This window comes from Gossypium hirsutum, chromosome D12, assembly GCF_007990345.1.
Source record: "Gossypium hirsutum isolate 1008001.06 chromosome D12, Gossypium_hirsutum_v2.1, whole genome shotgun sequence".
NCBI lineage: Eukaryota > Viridiplantae > Streptophyta > Magnoliopsida > Malvales > Malvaceae > Gossypium > Gossypium hirsutum.
The window spans coordinates 31053014-31066479 of record NC_053448.1 but is presented as its reverse complement, the minus strand read 5'-3'; the positions used below and the strand labels follow the sequence as shown (position 1 = coordinate 31066479).

The following is a 13466-nucleotide window of genomic DNA, read 5'->3' as shown; positions in this document are numbered from 1 at the left end:
AAAGAAATGAATATGGTTTGAGAGCTACTGACGTAAACCATAAAAAAAAGAGCAATTAATCACATTCAATTAGCTTACTTTGGTCGGTGAAATGTCATATAACCTTCAAAATATAATGATAATTTAGCTTTAGAAATAGATTACAAACTCTTTCACCCTAAAACATCATGAAGGGCATGAAAATTAATTAAAGCAAAGGTATTTTAATGAAATTAATTACTTGCTTTTACAAGTTTTAGCGAATGCTTTTACAATTTTTTTGAAAGCCAATTTGAATGCTTATTTTGAATGCTCTTTGATGAAATTAATTACTTGCTTATTTTAATGGCTGACTTTTTCCTTTGTATTATCATGGCCTATGTTCAAAACACATGCTCTTCAAATCCTATGCTCGTCCCAATCTATATGCCTGTTACAGCAAGGTTTTAAATTTCTCATTTTATACATTATCACTCAATCACAACTTGGTTGACATTTAATAAAATTAAATTATTATAAACAGAGTGGTCCTGCAAGTAACTCCCAAACAACATTTGATTTCCATAGTCATATTCTACTGACTAACAAATCAAGAACGAATAAAGATCTAGTTTCATATTCTACTGACTAACAAATCAAGAACAATTTCCAGCAGACAATCAAAACAACTGCCAGAACAGTTTCATCTTCTACTCACTAACAAATTAAAATAACATTTTCCAGCAGACTATCAAAACAATGTCCAGAACAAACCAACAAAATCTTTATCGCCTATAAACTCTGCAAACATGAATTTGTAATGTACAAGTACTTTAACTTTCCTACAAGATTGAAATCATAAGGTCTTTGATATATATGTAACTGACCATGTGTATGTATAATTATTTTAGAAAAAATGGAATACTTGAAAGACATTGAAGTACTAGTATCAGTATCTTCACACATATATCCAAAGCCAGACTACACACAGATCTAACAGCTTCTAGTTTCTATGATCTGCACTCAGCATGAAATTCAATAGTTTGAACATTATCAATTCTTTTGAACATTCGTTATCATCACACATTTTCATCTTACCTATTTTTGCTACTTTCAGAGGACCAAATTAAAAAATGACTCAGTTCAGGCATTTAAACAAACAAACAAAAGAAGAAATCTCATTCGGTTTTGGAGATCAAAAAAGGACTCGAAAATTACAACAGAACAAACAAAAATCGAAGATTAGCAGAGAAGAGAGAACAACTTCGAACGCTGGGAACCACTTCAAAGTTATCGAAATTAAATCAAACAAACTTCATAATTCGGCTATAAAACAACCATCCATCATCAAAAAAAAATCAAAAGCGAAGGTTAGCTGAGAAGAGAGAACAATTTCAAAAGATCATCTGTTAAGCCTAATCCGACTGTTGTTTTCAAAGGATTTCGGTCCTATGCTGATGAAAAGACATACATGCATAATTTTCCCCACAATATCCATAATAACAATAATAGCAAATCAACAGTATGCATTTCTTAAGCCTAACCAACAATAGAAAACCCATTTCAATCGCACATGCAATACAAACAAAATAACTATGGAAAACTAACCTGTTAATGAGCAAATCGGGGCACAATGAAGAAGAACCTGAAAAAACCAAAAGGGGAAACCGATTAGATAAAAACAATAGAAAAGGTTTACCTCCAAAGTATATTGAACACATCTACAATAGAAAAGGATATTATTCTATCAGGAAACATAGACTAACCGATGACGCAAATCGACAGAAACTGTGAGCAAATCGGCCGAAAAAGAAAAGAAAAGAAACGAGGGGAGCAAATCGGTAGAAAAGAAAAGAAAATAAACTGGGAGCAAATCGGCAGAAAAGAAAAGCAAAGAAACAAGGAAGCAAATCGGATGAAGGTAGAAGGAATAGAAGAGAAACAAAGGGGATCGGGGGAGGGTAAAACAGGGAGGGGGAATAGAAATCGGTGGTTTTCACCGATTAGGAAAGTAACAGATTACACGCGTATTAGCAATACATTGAACCAAACGGCAAATTAGAAAGGGATTAGGTGGGGCCCACCAAACCAAACATGGTGTGAATTTTTCCTGTCAAAACCATTTTTTTGAAAAATAAAAGTTTTAGGTTGTCGACTTTTAAAAAATGAAAATTGGGAGTCACCACCAATCTTTTATTAAGGTGTGATTGGGTCACCTAAAAAACGACTTTGGTCTCCGAATTTTAGAAAAACAGGTCCGGGAGTCGGTTACGTATGAGGAAGGATTAGCACCCTCATAATGCCCAAAAATTGGTACCTAGTTAATTAATTAATTTCTTAATGTCGAAAATTTGAAAAAATATAATCCTTAGTAAAAACTTTAAAACGTTGCGTATTAAGACACTTATCATTTTAGAGAAAGAAAATGCCACACCCAATGCGTTAGGGCACGACATTCTAATTTCCTCAAAAATGAATTAGGCCAGAATATTCGTGTAATAAAAATTTAAAAGAATAACCATTTATTCAAGATTTAAGAAATCGCGACCCAATATGTTAGGGCACAATTCCTCCAAAATCCCAAACTCGGAATATTTCCTTTACTATTTTTTAGAAAAAAATCTTCATTTCGAGAAATCAATGCGTCACATCCAATACGTTAGGACACAACGTGTTGAATTCCCAATAATGAGTTATTATTATTATTATTAAAAAAAGAGAAATGCTCGATTGTTAGATTTAACGAAAAAAATCGGAACCCAATACGTTAGGGCTCAAATTCCTTGAAAATCCTAAATACAAGCATTATCTCAATTTTGAAAAATTTGAAATCGAGTAAAAAAATGATGTGATGCTACATTAAATATACTATGCAATAATAAATATTACAATGACATAGACATAATGTAAACATATAAATAAATGAAACTAACATGCATAAAGAAATAACCATTGACGTGCAAGAATATCAAATAAACAAGAATATGAAAACATAAACAAAAAAATAAAAAATAAGAAAGGAAAGTGCATAACATATACATTGGAATTATGAAGAATAAAGAATGTAAACATAACTTACACATAAAATTTTAGGGTTATAAAACTTATACATAAACAATACATAATATATTTATGAAAATAGAGAAAAATATATAAACATATATAGATTATAAAATAGGTATTTAAAAATATATGTATTTGAGCATTTTAAAAAAAAATAGATCTACGCATATATATAAGTAAAATAAAAACATTCGTTAAAATATAAATATATACGTATACGTATAAACAAATATATATAAAAAAATTAAATAATAATTACATTATATTAAAAAAATATGCGTGTATATGGAAATAAATATATATAAATATATACATATATATATAAATATATGAAAATAATAATCACAATAAAAACAAACTAAATTGAATTGTAAAATAAAAACTGGGGAAAATTCGCAAATAATTGAAGATCGGAGGACCTCAATGAAAGCGTTAATAATTCAGAGGGGCTGGGAGGGCAATTTTCCCTTCTCCTCTAAACGACATTGTTCAATAAGGATGAGATCGAAATAAAAAATAAATAAAGGGGTAAATTAAAAATAAAGAAAACTTAATTGAAAATATACTAAAAGGCGGAGGGGCCAAAAGCGCAATTTGCCCTTCCGCTTAAAAACACGTGACCCTAGGCCGGGTCGGGTCGGACTCGGCTCGATCCATGTCCCAAAACGATGCCGTTTTGAAGGGCTATTTAAGCCACTGACTTCTGGAAAAAAATTTATTTTAAGCCTCCTTCAGAAAAAAAAACAAAAACAACTCTCTGAGGAGCTCTACCCCTCCCCATTCATCCGGCCAGAGTCCGGTCGTTGGCCACCGCGCCGGCACCGCCGTATGCGGCGGCCAAAAAAGGGAGAATCTCAGATTCGGTCTTCTCCGAAGCCCCTAAACACAAATCTGGGCTCAAAACCCTCAAAAGATTCGAAGAAACACCTCAAAAGCCTGAGAAACGCTTCGGTTTCCGACTGTCTTTCCTCGGAGACGGTTCCTCGGCCGTTCATGGCGATCAAGGCTTAAAACCCAGGTTATTTCTTTCCTTTTTGTTTTATTGTATTTTAGCAAATTAAAGTAAAAAAAATAAAAAAAATATAGGAGAGGACGATGCTAAAATATTAACCTTTTGATTTCTTGATAGATTTTGTGCACTCTTGGCATTCGGTTGTTCGTGAAAATACTCGTATTTTTATTGATTTTCGAATCTAGATTTTTTTATTACAGTGTGTTCAATGGCTTCTTATAGCCATAATAATAAAAGAAATAAAGGAGCAAATCTCCTTCCGATTTGATTTGCCAATCTTTGATTCCCTTTCCATTTTTGTGTTTGCAGGTGAAGATTCGGCTGCGGCGGGCTAGGTGGTTGCAGCGCAAATGGTTAGAAACCCTAAGGTTTCTGTCATCCACTTTGGGCCACTATATTTGGGCCTTCCTTTAATTTTAGTTTGGGCCGTATGTAATTGGGCCACCAATTGGGCCTCATAGACTCGTTTGTAATCCAAACTTTTAGTCCCGGGCAAAATCGAGCATTTAGAGCTGCCCCTGTTTGCTCGTTATTGTGTAACAAGGACAGAGCAAAAACTTTAAAAATGTTCAATTTTGCTCGGTCGTACTGGACTTTGATACTCCTCTTTTTCAAGTAACCTCATTCCTTCCTACTGCATCTTCAGAGGTATATGAACTAGTGCTTCAATCTACTCTTCTGCAACTTCAGGGAGATAAGACTAGATGTGATCTACTCTCTACAACTTCTGAGAGATAAGATCCAAGATTTGTGGTTCTAATTTGCTCCACTACAACTTCAGGGAGATAAGATTATCGGCTTTAACCTGCTCCACTACAACTTCAGGGAGATAAGATTTGCCATCTTCAGTCTACCTTACTGCAACTTCAGGAGGATAAGACTTGCTTGCTGAGTCTGCTCCACTGCAACTTCAGGGAGATAAGACTAGATGTGATCTGCTCTCTGCAACTTCAGAAAGATAAGATCAAAGGTTTTAATTTGCTCCACTACAACTTTAAGGAGATAAGATTATCTACTCCACTGCAACTTCAGGGAGATAAGATTTGCCATCTTCAACCTACTCTGCTGCTGCTCAGGGAGATAAGGCTTGGTGGCTTAAATCTGCTTCCCACTATCTTGGAAAGATAAGATTTGCCGTCTTTGATCTGCTCAACTACTGCTTAGGGAGATAAGATCTACAATCTTCAACCTTCTCCGCTGCTGCTCAGGGAGACAAGGCTTTGTGGCTTAAATCTGCTTCCCACTATCTTGGAAAGATAAGATTTGTCGTCTTTGATCTGCTCCACTACTGCTTAGGGAGATAAGATCTACAATCTTCAACCTACTCTGCTGCTGCTCAGGGAGATGAGGCTTGGTGGCTTAAATTTGCTTCCCACTATCTTGGAAAGATAAGATTTTCCGTCTTTGATCTGCTCCACTACTGCTTAGGGAGATAAGATCTACAATCTTCAACCTTCTCCGCTGCTGCTCAGGGAGACAAGGCTTTGTGGCTTATATCTGCTTCCCACTATCTTGGAAAGATAAGATTTGCCGTCTTTGATCTGCTCCTCTACTGCTTAGGGAGATAATATCTACAATCTTCAACCTTCTCCACTGCTGCTCAGAGAGACAAGGCTTGGTGTTTCACCGGTTTGTTCTCTGGGGAACATGACCTGTATAATTCATTTTATGAACCTAATCATGCCTAGTGATTAGGATGTCATGATCAAAATAAATTCAATGCTCCTATCTAGACATGTATGCATGGCATTTGAATGAATGCAAAATGTCATTTTTCAAGAATTATCATTTCTTAAAGTTTATTAAGGTTTTGTCGTGGACGCCTTTTACTTGGCTGATATCTCTGAAGAAACACTTATCAAATTGGCCCCCATTGTGCACTTCAAAGCTCAACCTTCTAGGACGCAAAATTTGTACCATATTCCTTCCACCATGACTTAAGAGTAGGAAAATTTGACCCTTCTCAATCCTCTCCTATCGTAATTCAAGGATACAAATTATGAAATTTGTTTACACCCCTCTCAGGGTGTCCTACCAAATGCCCAAATGAGGAGATTTCTTTCCATAGGGGATTTCTTCCTACCCCATCAAGACTTCTTGCTGTCTCATTCGATATTTAGACAACCAAATCCGAAAAAGCAGTCTTAATTTAGACTTTTTCCTTCTTAGGCTCTTTAACTTTTGAACTTGGGGCGTTCTAACCAATAGTCCTGTTTCAGGTTACTAAATTATTTAGAAATTCCCAAAGTAATATACAAAACTTATTTTGTGAAAGTTTATTAGTCCATCAATCATTATTCTAATGTGACATGTTTGCGCAAAGATCAAAAATACTGAGTAAGAGATGAATTAGGTCATAACCCGAATAATAGAAAAGGAGTTTATTGGTAATAAATGTCTTGAAAAGTATTCAAGAACAGCAAAGAATGAAGTATTTACAAGAACCAACAAACTTGGTACAAATAATATAAAGACTAGGTGCTTTGGATATCGCTGCTTGAATTTCTCCGTGCAAACCAAGAATCATTTTGAATTTAGCATGTGTTTAGGAGATCCACAGTACTCTGTCGATGCCCCAAGACGTCGTATATCCTTTTATTGTTGACTTAAGTCATCATATGCCCCAATCTGACAATGTTTGAGTCGCCCTTTTCGGGTTTTCAACTCAAACCCCCTTTGGTCTCAAGACGCCCTTTTCGGGTTTTCACCTTGGCCTCTTTTTTTTTCGGGAAATCAGAGCGCCCTTTGTGGGTTTTCACTTTGATTCCTCCCTTCCTTCAAGTGAAATATTTCTTGACTGAATCTGAACTTATAGGATTCGGAAGATTTTTGCCATCCATTTCACTAAAAATCAAAGCGCCTCCAGAAAAAGCCTTTTTCACAACATAAGGTCCTTCCCAGTTTGGCATCCATTTCCCTCTGAAATCCTTTTGTAAAGGGAGGATCTTTTTCAAAACCAAATCCCCTTCATGCAATTCTCTAAGACGAACCTTGTTATTATAAGCTCGCATCATTTGCTTCTGATACATTAGACCATGACGAATAAATTTTAATCTTTTCTCTTCAATCAGGTTCAATTGATCATACCGAGATTGGATCCATTCAGCCTCATCCAATTTTAACCCAGCCAATACCCGGAGAGAAGGAATTTCAACCTCAATAGGTAAAACTGCTTTCATTCCATAAACCAAAGAAAAAGGTGTTGCCCCAGTAGAAGTCTGGACAGATGTTCGGTAAGCCAAAAAAGCGAATGGTAACTTCTCATGCCAATCCTTGTAAGTTTCAGCCATTTTCGCCAGAATCTTCTTAATATTTTTGTTGGCCGCCTCTACTGCACCGTTCATTTTTGGATGATACAGTGACGAATTGTGGTGTCTGATATTGAACTGATTACAGACTTCTGCTATTGTGTTGTTGTTCAAATTCAATGCATTGTCAGATATAATCCTTTCAAGCATTCTATATTGACATATGATCTTTTTCTTCAAAAACTTACTGACTGCTGACTTCGTGACATTAACATATGAGGTTGCTTCTACCCACTTAGTGAAGTAGTCAATAACCACAAAAATGAAATGATGTCCATTAGAAGCCTTCGGTGATATTGGTCCAATGATGTCCATACCCCACATGGAGAAAGGCCACGGAGAAGTCATAACATGAAGAGGAGAAGGAGGCGCGTGCATTTTATCCCCATAAATTGGGCATTTATGGCATTTCTTGGCATGATTAATGCAATCTCTTTCCATATTGGACTAGTAATATACGAATCTTATAATCTGTCTAGCCATGGTAAATCCATTAGCGTGCATTTCACAAACACCCTCATGGACTTTTTGTAAAATTTCCCTAGCCTCTACAGTGTCCACGCACCTCAACAATACTCGATCCTTTCCCCTTTTGTATAGGATCTCTCCATCTAAGACATAGTCAATAGCTAGTCTCCTCAATGTCCTCTTATCATTCTCTGTTGCCTGATCAGGATATTCGCGATTCTTCACATATAGAAATATATCTTGGTACCAGGGACGATTATCATTCTCCACTTCTTCAATGTTGTAACAGTGGGCCGGGATCTCATAAATACTAATTTGAATGGGCTCCATGTCCTCTAACTGATTCACTTTAATCATGGAAGCTAAAGTAGCAAGAGCATCAGCCATCTGATTTTTCTCCCGTGGGAGATAACAAAAGGTAATGTTGTCGAATTCTTCAATCAATTCCAGAATAAATTTTTGATAACGAATCAACTTAGGGTCTCTTGTCTTCTATTCCCCTCTTAGTTGGTATATCACCAATGCTGAGTCTCCGTACACTACTAATGTCTTAATTTTCCGCTCTATGGCTGCCCGTATACCCATGATGCAAGCTTCATACTCAGCCATGTTATTAGTGTAATCAAAGTCCAATTTACTGGTGAAAGGATGATAATCTCCATTTGGAGACACCAGGATTGCCCCAATCCCATTACCTAGTGCATTCGATGGTCCGTCAAAGTTTAATCTCCAAGAATGATTTTCTTGGGGATCCTCTTCAGCATTTGCCACATACATCAAATCTTCATTCTGGAAATCAAAGTCCAGAAGCTCATAATCCTCTAAAGCTCTGCTAGCCAAGAAATCTGCTATCGCACTCCCTTTGATGGCCTTCTGACTTACATATACTATATCGAACTTAGATAGCAAGATCCGCCATCTAGCCATTCTTCCATTCAAGGCCGTTGACTCTTTCATATACTTCAAAGGGTCTAATTTTGAAATTAGCCAAGTCGTATGATAGAGTAAGTATTGCCTCAACCTCTTAGTCGTCCAGATCAAGGCACAGTATAATTTTTTGATAGGCGAATATCTCATCTCACAATCAGTGAATTTCTTGCTGAGATAGTAAATCGCCTTTTCCTTCTTTCCAGTTGCATCATGTTGACCCAACACGCATCCCATAGAGTTGTCGAACACCGTTAAATACAAAATCAAGGGTCTATCTGGGCTAGGTGGTGATAGAACTGGAGTATTGGATAGGTACTACTTTATCTTTTCAAAAGCCCCCTCGCATTCTTCATTCCAAACCCCTGGATTATATTTCTTCAAAAGGCGAAATATGGGATCACATTTCTCGGTCAACTATAAAATGAACCAAGCAATGTAATTTAGTCTTCCTAAGAAACCTCGAACTTTTTTCTGAGTACGTGGTGGTTGTAAATCTCGTATTGCCTTGACTTTGTCTGGGTCTATCTCGATTCCTTTTTCACTGACCACGAAGCCCAATAACTTTCCTGACCTGGTCTCAAAAGTGCATTTTCTTGGATTGAGCTTGAGCTGAAACTTCCTTAGTCTTAAGAACAATTTTCTTAGGAACTGTACATGCTTCGCCTCTGTTCTGGATTTGGCGATCATATCATTAACATATACCTCAATTTCTTTGTACATCATATCATGAAACAAGGCTACCATGACTCTCTGATATGTTGCTCCTGCATTCTTTAATCCGAATGGCATTACTTTATAGCAAAATATTCCCCACAAAGTAATGAATGTAGTTTTTCCCATATCCCCCGGATGCATCTTTATCTGATTATATCCAGAGAACCCATCCATGAAAGAAAACAGCGAATATCCCGCTGTATTATCGACCAGAGTATCAATATATGGCAATGGGAAATTGTCCTTTGGGCTTGCTTTGTTCAAATCTCTGTAATCCACGCACATTCGTACTTTTCCATCTTTTTTTGGAACTGGAACGATGTTAGATACCCATTCAGAATATTTGACCTCGTGTAAAAATCCAGCATCAAACTGCTTCTTGACCTCCTCTTTTATTTTAAGCACAATATCAGGCCTCATTCTTCTGAGCTTCTGTTGAACTGGCTTGCAATCCTCTCTTATAGGTAGGCGATGTACCACGATGTCAGTGCTCAATCCAAGCATATCCTGGTATGACCATGCGAAGACGTCTTTGAACTTTCGGAGTAATTCAATGAGGTCTCATCTTGTCTTTGCAGAAATCTCGGTTCCAATTTTCACCTATTTTTCTTCCTCCAAGCTCACAACTTCTATTGATTCTTTGTGAGGTAGGATTTGTTTTTCCTCTTGTTCTACCATCCTGAATAAGTCCAGAGATAAACCACAATCTTCATCACCTTCAAAGTCATCCGATCCTTCTAAACACATGTTTCATTCAAAAGGACACTCTGAGTTCGTAGCGGTGTCATTCACGTCGTTGATATACAGGGACCTAAAATGGTTACAAAAGAATGTGTGAATTTATGTACAATTACTTGTGCAATGATTATAAATGAAAGAGTATATTTACTTGTATGGAAAGAATGAAAGAATATTTGCTCGAAACAATTGCAAAGATGTTTTATTAAAATAATGATATTCAAACATAAGCCTATTTCACAAAAGAGTTCTTGTTATTTCTAGGCTAAAACAACAAGTTTGTTCTGAATATTACTTTGAGACAGTTCTAAAAACTTTAGGTATTTCTTCCATAGTCCAATTGTCTAGAACATTCCTAGGCTCATAAGGACGAATATCTAACCAGCTCCTCTCTTCGTTCTCATGTTCATGAATGACATTGATGTACATATTTCCTAACGTCTCTTCGATACTTTCCTCAACCGATTTCTTTCTCTCATGATGAATAACTCCTCTAGATACAAAAGTTTTGGATATGTGGGGAATTATCATTGGCTCACACTTAGCTTCCTCCCCATTTAGGCGCGCCCTTCTCCTTTCCTGCCTTTTTTCTATCTCCTTCTTTCTCTGTCCTCTATCTGGCTTGTATCCTAAGCCAAAGTGATCCTGCTTTTCTTTCAGCACTGGAACCTCAGTCCTTCCTTGAAGATGTCTCCCTAGCCCTCTTCCGGGTAAAGCTCCTTTTCCTACCAACAATTGTAAACCCATCTCTGTAGTTTTGGATAATTTTGGCACCAAAATTTTGCTCCCTTTAGGAACAAATGCCGCATTTACAAACTCTAAAAATTGAAATGAGCATTCTACTGACTCGTCATTGGTCTCCACGTATGGCGTCTCATTGGATACACCTACTATTATATCCTCTTTGGCATTTATTGTCACTAGTCGACCATCTGACACTAACTTCAACATCTGATGTAATGATGACGGTACTGCCCCCGCCGAATGTATCCATGGTCTTCCTAATAAACAATTATAGGAAGGTTTTATGTCCATCACAATAAAATCTATCTCATAAACTGTTGGGCCAATCAGTAGGGGTATCTCAATTCTTCCCATAACCTTCCTTTCTGTACCGTCAAACGCCCTCACTACATTTTGACATGTTTTCATGTGCGAACTGTCTATGGGTAGCCTGTTGAGTGTGAATAATGGCAATACGTTCAAAGCCGATCCATTGTCAATCAATACTCTTGGAAAAATATGCCCCTTGCATCGTGCAGTGATATGCAAAGCTTTGGTAGATCCCATGCCCTTAGGAGGTATTTCATCATCATTGAAAAATATGAAATTATCAGCACTGATATTATTGACCAATCGATCTAGTTTGCTGATAGAAATATCATTGGACACACAAGTCTCATTTAGCATCTTCATCAGCGCATTTCGATGTACTTCTGAATTCAGGAGTAAGGCTAGTACAGATATGTGAGCCGGTTGTTTATGCAACTGCTCGACGACATTATACTCACTATGCTTCAAAAATTTGAGGAATTCCACAGCTTCTTCCTCCTCCACTGGCTCAACTATTTTCCCTTTTTGCTCCCCTATTATGGCCCCTTTCATAGGTTCTGGATTGGCACTCACACACTGGTCTTTTGTAGTCTCTTTTCCAGGGACAGTTGTATTGCACTCGTAGCTCCATAGAACCTTCCTACTGTCCTGGTAAGAAAAGGTTGCAGGTTTCTTTATTATGATTCTTGGTATTACTGGCGTTCTTACTTCATCCTTTTTTGGTCGAGAGATGATGACCACAGGCTGCGCTACTCTTGGAACCTTCGAGGATTCAGATGTGCAAATGCTCCCTTCCTCCTTAACTTCTTCATAAAATTTCATTTCCTTATTATCCATCAGGCCTTGAACTAGGGCTCTGAATTCTGCGCATTCCTGGATTTCATGTCCCTCCTCGTGATGGAACTCACAGTAGTTTTCCTTCTCTTCAAAGCTCTTTTTTGAATCCACTACCAACAACCCTCTTTCTACCATCTTCTTTCAGATCCATCTTAAAGGAATCTTCAGTTCTGCGATATCCTTTTTGATTTTCCTACCCCTGTTACCTCCTATCATGTTCACTCCATTTTCATTATGATTAGGTAACAGATTTTGTGTACTGGGCGAATCATCCACTTTAACAATACTCATGCTTATGATTCTTTCTTCGAGCTTCTTGAACGCCGTGCAATGTTCTATAGAATGCCCCGCGATTCCTGCGTGATAATCGCATTGTGCGTTTTCATCATACCACTTAAGGTAAGGAGGCTACAGAGGTTTCAAATGGTAAGGGGAAACCACGTGTGCATTGAATAAATTATGATATAATTCCCTATACGACATCGAAATCGGCATAAATTAAAGCTTCTCCGTATTTTGCCTTGTATCGGATCCTCATTTTGATGATCCTTATTGGTTAACAGCCACTTTTCCCGGCTGGTTCACCGTAATTGTCTTCGAATATGAACTTATATTGTTGACCTCATTTTTCATCTTCTTCGAGGCCGACCTTCTACTACTTTCTCCCGCATCTATCTTCCCGCTTTTAATAGCATTTTCTTATCATTTCGCCATTCATAACTATGTCAGAAAAGCTTTTAGTAGCACTTCCTAACATGTGTGTAATAAATGGGGCCATTAAGGTGTTAATGAAAAGCATCGTCATTTCTCTTTCTAGAAGAGATGGCTGAACTTGTACGACAACTTCCCTCCATCTTTGTGCGTATTGCCTAAAACTTTCACCTAGTTTCTTTTCCATATTCTGCAGAGTGATCCTATCAGGTACCATGTCAGTCACATGGCTGTACTGCTTTATGAACGCCTGTGCCAGATCTCTCCATGAATTAATTTGAGTACGGTTCAATCGATTGTACCACTTGGATGCTGCCCCTGTGAGGCTATCCTGGAAGCAATGTATCAAGAGTTGGTCATTATTGACATAACCGGTCATTCGTCTGCAGAACATGGTAATATGAGCTTCGGGACTACTAGTTTCATTGTACTTCTCAAACTCTGGCATTTTGAACTTGTAAGGGAGTACTAAATCCGAGACCAGGCTCAATTCTTTAGCGTCTATCCCATAGTAGCTCTTCGCACATTCCATCGCTCTAAATCTCTCTTCCAGCCATTTGTACTTTTCCTCTAACTATTTTGGCAACTCGTCATTCATTTTCTCCTTTCCAGCCGTCTCATCGAAATCAGGTATAGTAGGATTAACGAGGTTGGCTCCAGGGTTAGAGCCTGAT

At 37.4% G+C, this 13466-nt stretch overlaps 1 protein-coding gene across 1 annotated transcript; it reads right to left on the bottom strand.

Annotated features, from left to right (window-relative positions):
- Nucleotides 1-10482: 10482 nt before the first annotated feature.
- LOC121224531 (uncharacterized) lies at nt 10483-12216 on the bottom strand. Its single transcript, XM_041107979.1, has 2 exons — nt 11307-12216; nt 10483-11162 (listed from the first exon to the last, which is right to left on the bottom strand). The coding sequence occupies exons 1-2, from the start codon at nt 12214-12216 to the stop codon at nt 10483-10485; spliced, it is 1590 nt and encodes a 529-aa protein (XP_040963913.1).
- Nucleotides 12217-13466: the final 1250 nt, after the last annotated feature.

Coding starts and splice junctions, on each gene's coding strand:
- LOC121224531 (XM_041107979.1), bottom strand. CDS start 12,216: ATGGTAGAAAGAGGGTTGTTGGTAGTGGATTCAAAAAAGAGCTTTGAA. Junction 11,163..11,306: donor TGTAGTGAGGGCGTTTGACG/GTACAGAAAGGA, acceptor CGGCGGGGGCAG/TACCGTCATCATTACATCAG.